This window comes from Mustelus asterias, unplaced genomic scaffold (genome assembly GCF_964213995.1).
Source record: "Mustelus asterias unplaced genomic scaffold, sMusAst1.hap1.1 HAP1_SCAFFOLD_3100, whole genome shotgun sequence".
In the NCBI taxonomy this organism is placed as follows: domain Eukaryota; kingdom Metazoa; phylum Chordata; class Chondrichthyes; order Carcharhiniformes; family Triakidae; genus Mustelus; species Mustelus asterias.
Window position 1 is genome coordinate 22983 of NW_027593045.1, and position 12640 is coordinate 35622.

Genomic DNA, 12640 nt, shown 5'->3' on the forward strand with positions numbered 1-12640 from the left:
GAATTTCAGTCGTTGGAAATTGTGCTTTTTTTTTTAAACCTGAAATTGATTGTGTAAGCTATCCAGTATAAGATTGGCACAAACCAATAAAACACTTGAGTTTTATTCTGGAAGCAAGATCCAGCTCAACTCAGCGATACCCTGTATCTTCACATTGCTATGGTGCTCCTTGCCACAATTAATCAATTTGTGGCAAGACTGAATGACAAAGTGTGTTTTTTTTTCAGCAAACTGCTTTAGTTTGCTTCATGCTTGTGGGCAAGAATTCAGTCTAGGGCTGAAGAATGTGCTATGTATGTGCAAGGATGCGAAGAAAAGGCAACCTGTTAATGAATGCCATCTGTTGCAAATCCACGTTGGGAATCTCCACCTGCCTTCAGTAGGAGGCTATGGCAACACCAAAACTGTGGTAACTATGTTGGCAAAATTGGGTGTGTCTCTAAGATGGGGGCTGAAGCACACTTAAATTTTGGAGATTTATCTACCCATTTAACTATGGCCAATACTTGTAAAGGCCCTGTTTGGGTCCAAAATTCAAAACTGATTGCTTTGTTTTATCAACTCTGATCTAAAAAAAATGTAGATTTACTGTGGCTTACATTATTTTCAGGGTGGTGAGGACAAGGATTCAAATGAGAAAGGAGAGAAGAAACCAAAGCGTTGTAAGTCTGATTAAAATAGTAGTCTGTCTTCAGTAATTTCTCTCGAGGTGATGCATACCGGCTGATTTCTATTGAGATGTGTCAAGCATGAATATGAAGATGCTCGTATGTTTTTGTGTGTGAATATTGATATGGCTACTCTTGCTCTTCACTCACCCTGGGAAATAGGATAGTCCAGACTGAAATTATCTGGGCTTTCCTGGTAGCTGAATGAATATTAATGTGTGGATCTAATCTGTGCTCAGTTACCTCCTCCCGGTAAAGGTGTTCCTGGAGTAGGCAAGAGAAAACTTCTTGGAATTCCTACACATGGGCAAATTTCAAGTAAGGACTGGGGAAAACGGGCAAGGGCTCAGCTGTAATGCTGAAGGGCTCCCTTACAGTGTCTTCTCATTTTGCCTCTGCATTCCAATCAAGATGGCGCTGGAGCGAGGCGACTTTTTGCAAGATGTGCCCAGTATACCTTCTAATTCTGTTGCCTCTGGAGGCTCCCGTGGATGGTAAATGATGCTGGGCATGCTGGTCTCTGCACCCCACCAGCACCAAAAGAAAACCCCTCCCAGTTTTATGTCCGGTGTTGTCGAGCTGCATGTCCAACCCCCGCGCCCCCCCCCCCCCCCCGGTTGGGGATGAGCCAAAGTTTCCTTAAATTAAACACTGCAAATAACAACCATTGTCTTCAGTCCCAACCACAACTGTTCCGTAACTCGATCCAATCCCTTTCCCATGCTGTGGTTAGACTAAATGCGTCTATTCACAGCCTTGGCAGCATAAGTACACTGGCTTGTTTGTCAATTTAACAATATATATTTACCTAAGCATGTAATAATTTCACACTGCATGTTTGAATTTTTGGCTTCCTTGGGTGTAGAAACATTGTACCAATAAAATGCAGGATAAAAACATTCTCAAATCATGTATTTCTGGTACTGCAGTACGTGCCAAAAGCCTAATCAGTACAAAGCCTGCTTCCCAATTTCCTACCTACAAGTGTCGATTTCTCATTTTTTAAATTCCAAATAGTTCCTACTATGCAAGAGAAGAAAAAGACGGGCAAACCCAAGAAGAATCGTGACCGCCTCGCGGAGAGGTATGATCACTGATTCCTTATTAGTATTTTGACAAGACATTCTGAACCCTCGCCAACCAGTTTTACAATCTGTCTATTGTAAAAGCATGCAATACTGTAAGCTGTTTCTATGCAGTGTGCTTCGGAAAAGGTTGGAGTTGACTGTAAATGGTGTACGGAGGGTGGCGCAGTGGTTAGCACTGCTGCCTCACAGCGCCAGGGACCCAGGTTCAATTCTAACCTCTGGTCATTGTATGGGCTTCCTCCGGGGGCTCTGGTTTCCTCCCACAGTCCAAAGATGTGTAGGTTAGGTTGATTGGCCATGCTAAATTGACCCTAGTGTCAGGGGGATTAACAGGGTAAATGAGGGTTACGGGAATAGAGCCTGTGTGGGATTGTGTTCAGTACAGACTCGATGGGCCAAATGGCCTCATTCTGCACTGCAGGGATTCTAATCCTTTTCAGCTGGTGTCTACCCTTGCTGCCTTACTGAGGAAGAATTGCCATGATGTAGGTGGAGATGCCAGTGTTGGACTGGGGTGAGCACATTAGGAAGTCTCAACATTAGGTTAAAGTCCAACAGATTTATTTGGAATCACGAGCTTTCGGAGCGCTGCTCCTTCATCACTCACCTGGATTTTAACCTGGTGTTGAGACTTGTTACTGAGGAAGAATTGGATGAATGTGGTTATGCCATCCTGCGGTTATAGAACTGCTTCACTTAATGCTGGGGAGGAGTAGGTAACTCTATCTCCCATGCTATTCGGCTCTATTTTGGAAGAGAGACTGGCAGTGTCTTTGGCATTTAGAATTTGGGCACTATTCAGCATTCAGCTTTGACACTTCATCGACCTAAGAGTAACCTTGCCATACAATAAGCAATGTGCAATTACTTGTGAATCATAGAATAGAATCTGTACAGTGCAGAAGGAGGCCATTAGGCCCATTGAGTCTGCACCGACGACAATCCCACCCTAGCCCTATCCCCGTAACCCCACATTTTTACACCGCTAATCCTCTAACCTACACATCCCGGGGCAATTTAGCACGGCCAATGCTCCTAACCTGCACATCTTTGGACTGTGGGAGGAAACTGGAGCACCCGGAGGAAACCCACGCAGACACGGGGAGAACGTGCAAACTCCACACAGACAGTGACCCAAGCCGGGAATCAAACCTGGGTCCCTGGCACTGTGAGGCAGCAGTGCTAATTACTGTGCCACCGTGCAGCCTCAAATCTTGCATTTGATTCTTGATATCAGCAGTGTAATTTCAGTTGAGTTTTTAAATATCTAAAATGGTTGCCTATTATCGAGGGAAGCTTTATAATTTCATGACTGTGCTTGGGGCTGGGTAGGCTAATGGTAGACAAGTCCCCTGGTCCGGATGGAATGCATCCCAGGGTACTAAAAGAAACGGCAGAAGTAATAGCAAATGCATTAGTTGTAATTTATCAAAATTCACCGGACTCTGGGGAGGTGCCAGCTGATTGGAAAACAGCTAATGTAACGCCACTGTTTAAAAAAGGAGGGAGACAAAAGGCAGGTAACTACAGGCCGGTTAGCTTAACATCCGTATTTGGGAAAATGCTGGAATCTATCATTAAGGAAGAAATAGCAGGACACCTGGAAAAGAGTGGTTCAATCAAGCAGACGCAGCATGGATTCATGAAGGGAAAGTCATGTTTGACTAATTTACTGGAATTCTTTGAGGATATAACGAGTGCGGTTGACAGAGGGGAACCGGTGGATGTGGTGTATTTAGATTTCCAGAAGGCATTCAATAAGGTGCCTCACAAAAGGTTGCTGCATAAGATAAAGGTACACGGAGTTGGGGGTAAAGTGTTAGCGTGGATTGAGGATTGGCTATCTAACAATGTGGAGATGCCGGCGTTGGACTGGGGTGAACACAGTAAGAGTTTTAACCTTTCCTCATGGTGCATATCCTCCAACAGGTTTATTTGGTAGCAAATACCATTAGCTTTCGGAGCGCTGCTCCTTCGTCAGATGGAGTGGAAATGTGGGTGGAGGGAGCATTAAGCACAGGTTAAAGAGATGTGTATTGTCTCCAGACAGGATAGCCCGCAAGTCCAGGAGGCAAGCTGTGGGGGTTACTGATAATGTGACATAAATCCAACATCCCGGTTTAGGCCGTCCTTATGTGTGCGGAACTTGGCTATCAGTTTCTGCTCAGCGACTCTGCGCTGTCGTGTGTCGTGAAGGCCGCCTTGGAGAACGCTTACCTGAAGATCAGAGGCTGAATGCCCGTAACTGTTGAAGTGCTCCCCCACAGAAAGAGAACAGTCTTGCCTGGTGATTGTCGAGCGGTGTTCATTCATCCGTTGTCGTAGCATCTGTATGGTTTCCCCAATGTACCATGCCTCAGGACACATTGTCTGTATCTTTAAGATCTGGTTGGCTGTAGGGATTCGCATTATAACCAGTATTCTGTAACTTGATTTTGTGTCTCTGTACCCTGTTTGAGAGCACATTTCCACTCCATCTGACGAAGGAGCAGCGCTCCGAAAGCTAATGGTATTTGCTACCAAATAAACCTGTTGGACTTTAACCTGGTGTTGTTAAAACCCTTACTGTATCTAACAGAAAGCAGAGAGTTGGAATAAATGGGTGCTTTTCCGGTTGGCGATCAGTGACTAGTGGCATGCCGCGGGGATCGGTGCTGGGGCCTCAACTATTTACCATATACGTAGACAATCTGGAGGAGGGGACCGAGTGTAGGGTAACAAAGTTTGCGGATGACACAAAGATGAGTGGGAAAGCAAATTGCCGTGGAGGACACAGAGTCTGCAGAGAGATTTGGATAGGCTAAGTGAGTGGGCAAGGATCTGGCAGATGGAGTATAACGTTGGTACGTGTGAGGTTATCCACTTTGGAAGGAATAATAGTAAAATGGACTATTATTTAAATAGTGAAAAATTACAACATGCTACTGTGCAGAGGGACCTGGGGGTCCTTGTGCATGAATCACAAAAACTTAGTTTGCAGGTGCAGCAGGTAATCAAGAAGGCAAATGGAATGTTGGCCTTTATCGTGAGAGGGATGGAGTATAAAAGCAGAGAGGTCATGCTGCAACTGTACAGGGTACTGGTGAGGCCGCACCTAGAGTACTGTGTACAATTTTGGTCCCCTTATTTAAGAAAGAATATATTAGCTTTGGAGGGGGTACAGAGAAGGTTCACCAGGTTGATTCCGGAGATGAGGGGGTTAGCTTATGAGGAGAGATTGAGTAGACTGGGCCTGTACTCATTGGAGTTTAGAAGGTTGAGGGGAGATCTTATAGAGTCATATAAGATAATGAAGGGGCTAGACAGGGTAGAGGCAGCGAGGTTATTTCCACTTACAATGGAAACAAGGACTAGGGAGCATAGCCTCAAAATATGGGGGAGTCAATTTAGAACAGTTGAGGAGGAACTTCTTCTCCCAGAGGGTAGTGAATCTTTGGAATTCTCTGCCCAATGAAGCAGTAGAGGCTACCTCGTTAAATGTGTTTAAGTCACAGATAGATTTTTAACCATTAAGGGAATTAAGGGTTATGGGGAGCAGACGGGTAAGTGGAACTGAACCCACTATCAGATCAGCCATGATCCAAAGATGTGCGGGTTAGGTTGATTGGCCAGGTTAAAAATTGCCCCTTAGAGTCCTGAGATGCATAGGTTAGAGGGATTAGCGGGTAAATATGTGGGGGTAGGGCCTGGGTGGGATTGTGGTCGGTGCAGACTCGATGGGCCGAATGGCCTCTTTCTGCACTGTAGGGTTTCTATGATTCTATGATTGAATGGCGGAGCAGGCTTGAGGGGCTAGATGGCCTACTCCTGCTCCTATTTCTTATGTACTTATGTTATTTCATGTGTTACTCCTGGTTTGCTTGTTTGCAGAATAACATATGCCTGCTCGGTGTGTAAATTCCGAACATTTGAAGATGAGGAGATTGCTGCTCACATGAAGAGCAAGTTTCACAAGGAAACTTTAAAGTTCATTGGGACCAAGCTCAAAACTCAGACCGCTGACTTCTTGGATGTATGTTATATAACTGTCTTTTTCTTTAAGTCTTCGTTCTCGATATGCAGTTTGCTTTCCAGTTGGAAACTTTGGTTTAAGATTTGTTACTGTTGCTTCATTGGTGAATAAATTCGAGAGCAAAGCTCCAAGTCCTGTTGGTGTCCGCAGCTGAAAATGTTGAAATTGAATGAAAATGTTGATTTAAGTCAGTTTCATGTTACAATCTCTGGCCAAGGGACCAAAAGAGGGGGCAGCATGGACAAGTTGGGCCAAAGGGCCTGTTTCCATGCTGTAAACCTCTGACTATGACTCCAGGTCAACCCTGTGATACCATGTATATTTGCATTGCTATGGTGTTCCTTGCCACAATTAACCATTTACTGGCTTTTTATTAGGGTTATTGCATAGTAAGGAAGAGCAGAAGCCCTGGTTCCCTCTAATTCAAAGGAGAGTTTGAAGAGTATCTCTGCCACTCTAGCTGAATAACCATGCTCTGACCAAGGATCAAACATTTGGCCTGCTTGAGTCACTGGTAATTCATTGGTTTGAGCTGTTGGAGCTACACAATGGAGCCACACAACTTGCCTTCACAGCAGGAGAAATTTGATTAGTTGTTTGGCAGCTATACAACTCCACTTACTGAATGAAAGTTAATCATGTGTAAAACAAATGGAGAATTTTTGGGGGGTAGTGGGAGTTCAAAACCATGACTTCGCAAACCAATACTTCGAAGTAGTCATCCAGACCCGTGAGAGCACATCGCTTTAATGTTTTTGAAGTAAACACATTAATGTTTTACAGTCAGTGTGCTGTTTGTGTACATGATAAAAGATAAACAATCATCTATAAACTCTAGCCACCTTTCGTACAGTTTGCTCCCATTGATGGTTGGCAGTCCTTTGGTACCTGACTGACGTAGCCGTTCTGTCTGTGGTATAATTTTGATGGGCTTACACTTGAGCACAATCCACTTTCATTTGGGATCACCAGTCATTCAGCAGAAATGTGAATTTTTGACTCTTGACTCTGGTCAGTTGTGACTATGATCAGCACAGGACAACAATCGTAACTGAACTACCTGACCCGAACATGTCGCTAATTCAATTAAGCACTGAGTAATTGGAGAGCTACGCTGACTTCCAGGTATCTCTGTGCAGTAAAGATCTCTCTGAATGTTGTTTCAGGAATACATCTCGAATAAGAACAAGAAAACACAGAAACGCCGGGAGCAGATCGGAGATGAAACTATTCTGAAAAAGCAACTGATGCAGCAACACGATGTACTCCAGGGTATGTCAGAAACTAAGATTGATTAATGTCCATACGTATTCAATTGTAAGAATCTTCTCTAAACTCACTTAAACGTCTACAAAATGAATATTGTAATTTGCTTTGATCATGCTTTATTTTTGAAATTTTGTCTAGTGATTTGATCTATTATTGTCACATGTATTCAGATACAGTGAAAAGTTTTTTGCACACTATACAGACAAAGCATACCATTCATAGAGAAGGGAAGGAGAGTAGTGTTACAGTCATAATTAGGGTGTCGAGAAAGATCAACTTAAGAGACTGAAATAGGACATTATTAGAGAATTTAAGAGTGAGTACATATTTAAAAGCATAGGGAAGGTAGGGATATGTTCGGCACAACTGTGGGGCCGAAGGGCCTGTTTTGTGCTGTAGTTTTTCTATGTTCTATGTTTCTTCTAAAAGCAAGAGTAAAAAGTAGAATTGGAGGATATGCCGAAGACAACTTGCAAGAAGTTGCCATGCTCTGCCGCCATTTTGAATATTATATATATATATATATAATATATATATATATATAATGTCTGTCTTGAGTTGTAATTAAAGTAGGAAGTCTGAGAATATGGAAAATGAAACATAATACACACTTACTATGCTTTTTAGATGCTGAACAGAGGGAAAGGCAGTATTATCCAATCTCTTCCCATATATTAGCTGAGAAAAGGGCATTCTACTGTATTGGTGCTCATTATTGGATCATATTCAAAATTGTTAGCTGTGAAATACCCTGTGCAGGCATGAAGATTGGTGAAATAACGTAAAGCATATCAAATTAAACCTGTACAGATAACCTGTGAAGGTGTTGGAGAATGTGGGAGAACACTTGTGGTGCCATTCGTAATTATGAAGTATTGATATGGAGAGAATTTGTTAATGCTGGGCAAATTCCTTCCCTGAATTGTACTTAAGCAATCTAGATTTGTCTTGCTCTTCATTGTTTGAGTATCTTTTGAAGGATGGGGATGTTGATGGGAGAGGAAGTTGTAATGTCTAGTGATGCATCATAGATGATTATAATGGCCTGGAACTGATGGGTTTTTCCAGTGGGGTACAGCAGTCGTTGACCTAAATGAGTTAACATTGCTGTTGATGGAGAGATGTGCACTGAAAGGGTAATCATTAAGGCCTGATGTTGTCACCTTTCATAGGTCATTGAGCTGTTGCATTATAACCCCCATCCCCTTGATGCGAAGGTTTATTTTTATAATTGCTTTGTGGAACAGTTAGCACTGTAGTTGTACTTATTAGTTCAGGAAGATGGAGTTGAGGTAGAAGATGATCACATTGATTGATGGCACAAGCTGAATAGCTCCATCTCCTATTTATGTTCATGCTTTGCTTGTAGGAGGCACATTGTTTGCCCACTGCTGTGAATTATGCTTTGTGTTTGCAGGGAAGTGACAGAAGCTGGACCAACAAAGGGTTATTGTGTGTCAATTAGTTTTTGTAGAGCGGTTGCAGTAAGGTTGCCTTTGGTTAGAGAGTTTCTTCTCTTGTTTAGCTTTTGGATTTATGCCTGCAGAATTTCTAATTAATTTTGTTTCTCTAACGTGGACCATTCATTCTGCTGTAGGTATTGGTATGGAGCAATGCATGAAAAAGGTGGAGGCAGCTCATTGTATGGCTTGTGAGCTGTTCATCCCTATGCAGACTGGCTTCATTGGGCAGCACTTGAGGTCAGCTGAGCACAACAGAAACCGCAAAGTAAGTAATGGAATTGCTTCAAAACAGTAAAATTTTGGAGTATGTAAAGTAGCAAATACCAGCAAAACCTTTGCAACAATACTACTTTAAATTCCCACCCCATGTTATTCCATCCTCTCCATTCAATCACCCTCGTGCCATTCCAAGGACATCACCCCACTCCTTCCTACGCCATCTTCTGTTTCCCATCTCCCAGGCCATCTTTCTCTCCAGCTCCCTTCCATCTGCACCTTCTCCACATCCCACACTTGACGTCAGGGATCAGTAAGGAAGAGTGGGGTATGGTGGGGGTGGGAGATATGCCAGATGTGAGGTAGAGGATTGATAACTGAACAGCGGTAAATAATCATTGTGTACATTATGGGTGGTGTTTATACTGAGATTGTGGTGTCCATGAAGCACACTTGTACTTCGTCACATTTTTGATGTGGATTCTTAAACTGGTAAAAAATACTTCTGGATGAAAACTGATTTGATTCTATGTTTAAGAATTTGAACTCAAAAAAAAATGCATAATCCATTACATCCCATTTTAACTTGCTACTGTTTCTTCCCCTTACTAGGCAGCTATCGAGAGAGCCAAAAAGGGTAGTCTAGTTATTGCTAAGAGTATCCTGAATAACAGCAATATTGCAACAATGCTAGAGAAATATGTCAAGGTAAGGATGCAATATTTTATGTTTGCTCATGACTTGGTGCCAATAAAAAGAACCCTCTTCATTGTGTCTGTCGACAGGTCAGGTTTAGCACAGGGTTGATTTGAAGCCAACCTCTCTGAATTGTCTGAACAATGTGCTTCTAACTCTTAACCTTTCTAATGTGTGAAGTCTTCTGTTTTCCTCTGCTCCAGACTGCTCAATTTGTGACCAAATTATAGCCAGCTTTTGTACTCTGGAACCACACTCGCTATGAACAGGATTGTGTAAACAAATTTCACCTAAAATTGTAAACTTTAGCGGAAAGGAATCTTTGGCTCAAATGTGGATGAGACCAGTTCTGAAGTGAGGAGAAGATATTTTGATTAGTTGACTCGCAAACATGTTAGAATGTGGATTTTGCCTAGAAGTGCACAGTGTTCCTTGATATCAGCATGGTTAAAGTCAGACACTCGTACAAAAAGACAAAATAAGCTTCACCCTAACTGCTGCGTTACATCTCATCATGGTCAATTCTAGTCAACCCTTACCCCTACTTAATGCTGCTTGTTAAAATTCTTAACTCCACAGGGTGAAAAACCATTCACTGATGATCCAGATGACAAGGATGAAGAAGAGGGTGGCATACAGGAAGGTGACGGTGAAGGTGATGGGCTCAATGACAGCACCAATGATGGCGAGAAGAAAGAGGGAGAAGGTGGTGAAGAAGGTGAAGGTGGTGACGGTGAAGAAGGCGCGGGGGGTGATGAAGGCGATGAAGCAATCGATCGGCCTGAGGAAGCAATTAACCCTGCGGATGAAGAAATGGAGGCAGAGGCAGAGCCTGAAGCTGAAATGGAAGACTTGGGAGAAGGCGAAGATGAAAGCAAGGACCCCGAAGAGCCATTTGAAGCTGATGAAGATAAGATTCTGGAAGGAGAGGATGATGCATTACCATTCGACACAGAGTTAGAGTAACTTTAATGTGACTTCCCGAAGATGTGGATAAATGATTATGTTCCCCAGTCATTCTCTAAAGCTTATACTAGTTTTAACGTTTCTCATTGTTTGACTTGCTAGTAGATTTGTGTTATTGCTGTACTTGAGTTCCAGCTGATTGTTTCATGAGTCTAGTAAATGCTCCCTATGTACTGTGCTGAATGGCTTTTCACAATGATGTAGATCATAATCTCTCCTGAACCTTTGTGTGAAACATTTTACAATAAACATTCTTTCTATAAGCGGACTAATGTGGACAATCTGTTGATAATGTCTAGTGATCATCTTCAAATGTAGTGATTGTGAAAATGTGGAAGTTGTATGAAAGGGATACTTTGGCCGTTGCAGTTGTAAGCTGTGAAGCTTTCGGGCTCTGTGAATCAAGGCACTCCAGTTTTTAAGAACAGAAAATACTGGAAGCAATCATCACTGGGCATCACGTGGTGACGGTACAGTTAATGTTTCAGGTTGACCTTTTTATTAGAACCAGGATATTTGTACACGAACGTCTGATGGAGGAATACAGACAGGAAAACTGGGGCAAGAAATCACAGTATTATTACAACCCAGAGGATGTTATAAATGGTTAAAGCAGGATTGAATGGTGAATAGGCAGGAAAGTGGACTCGAGGCCTCAATGAGATCAGCCATGATGTTAAATGGTGGAACAGGCTTGAGGGACTAATAGTTATGATTCTTATGTCAAGTGATCAGCTATCCTTTGTGACTGACCGGCACCTTGATATTAATATTTGATTATGCAAGATTATCAGATTTTAAAATCAAAGAATCAGATTTGTTGCGAAAGACATTTCTCCTGTTCTGAGACCATGGCCCCCTAGATTTGGACAACCCAACCAGAGGGAACATCCTTTCAATATATACCCTGTCAAGTTCTGCAAGCATTTTATACAATTGATTGAATTGAATTCCAATCTATCCATCTGATACGGGGAAACGGTTTGTGCCTCGGCTCAGATGCAAGGGATTTTCATATTTAATCTACTTGTTGCTTTGTTTCTCAAGTAACATCTTGAGATGATTGAGCATTTAACCCTCCCTTGGGCCTCCATCTACCATTTTATTGCTCGTGTACGTCCTGTAGGACGAGATTCACATCTGCACCTCATCCAAGTAGCTGCTTTTCATGTAAGAGTTTGGGGAAAGTGTGCAGCGAAATGGGGGTGAGGAGAAAGGTATAGTGTTTTGACACAAAAACAGTAAAAACTAGAGCATATATTGTAAGTATGAATTCACAAGGACACGAGGCACCACCCACTCGAACTGCTACACGTGTTCAGACAGCTCGTTCAGAGCAGTACCACCGTACCTATCCGTGGCAGGGCAGAGAAGATGGACAGGAAGGTTTGTATGGTCTAGGTGACCTTGGAGGTCATCAAACCAAAACACACTGGGATTTGGGCCTCAACCACCTGGACCAGGAAGATCCCAAATTTGATTGATCCTTTTCCTGTCAGCTGATGAGAACTAAAGATTGAAAAACAAGACCAATACATCGTGGACAACCTGATAACCATGTGCAATATTAAACCCTCCAAACCCCCCACAACTAAGCAATCTTCTGCAAGAAGTAAAAGTGATTATGGATCCAATGTTGGAGGAAGGACAGGAAATTCTTGTGACTCCTAACCATGAAAGACTGAGGAGGGTAGCTTGTAATTCTGGAACATCTCAGCAGGTCTGACAGCACCTGTGGACAGAATAGAGCCAACGTTTCGAGTCTGGGTGACCCATCGTCAGAGCTAACGAACGGTCAACCTGACTCCGTGTTGGCTCTCTTCAGATCTTACTCTTTTTGTAATTATTTCTCTGCCTTAAATTATTGGTTCTTGGGTCATCCCTTCACTTGTCATACAGCCTGTTGACACTTTAAACATACTGATTATACTTGACTGCTTGCATTTGTCTATTAGCACTCATGATTACTTGTAAAGACTGGTTTTTCAGCTGGCCTACACTGCACTGTACTTATCCTTTGACACTCTTGATTAACTGTTGGTGTTGGACTATCGTCACTCCGCCTGTACATTCTGTGCCTGCGCACCTTGCTCCACTTCACCTGATGAAGGGGCAGCACTCCGAAAGTTTGTAATTTCAAATAAACCTGTTGGACTATAACCTGGTGTGTGACCTCTCATCTTGTCCACTGTAACAAAATATGAAAATGGGTTTCCTGGATTGAAGATCAATGAATAGCCTTAGAATCGTTGAATCCCTACA

At 42.7% G+C, this 12640-nt stretch overlaps 1 protein-coding gene across 3 annotated transcripts in view; it reads left to right on the forward strand.

Moving 5' to 3' along the window:
* Positions 1–10641, forward strand: part of LOC144490274 (A-kinase anchor protein 8-like) — a 28570-nt gene extending 17929 nt beyond the window's left edge. For all 3 annotated transcript variants that reach the window (XM_078208058.1, XM_078208056.1, XM_078208057.1), the window contains 7 exons: positions 611–662; positions 1686–1752; positions 5627–5768; positions 6935–7040; positions 8635–8765; positions 9329–9424; positions 9992–10641. In XM_078208058.1, the coding sequence (XP_078064184.1) occupies positions 611–662; positions 1686–1752; positions 5627–5768; positions 6935–7040; positions 8635–8765; positions 9329–9424; positions 9992–10378 (981 nt within the window). In that variant the 3' untranslated portion in view covers positions 10379–10641. The remainder of the gene's footprint in view (positions 1–610; positions 663–1685; positions 1753–5626; positions 5769–6934; positions 7041–8634; positions 8766–9328; positions 9425–9991) is intronic.
* Positions 10642–12640: the final 1999 nt, after the last annotated feature.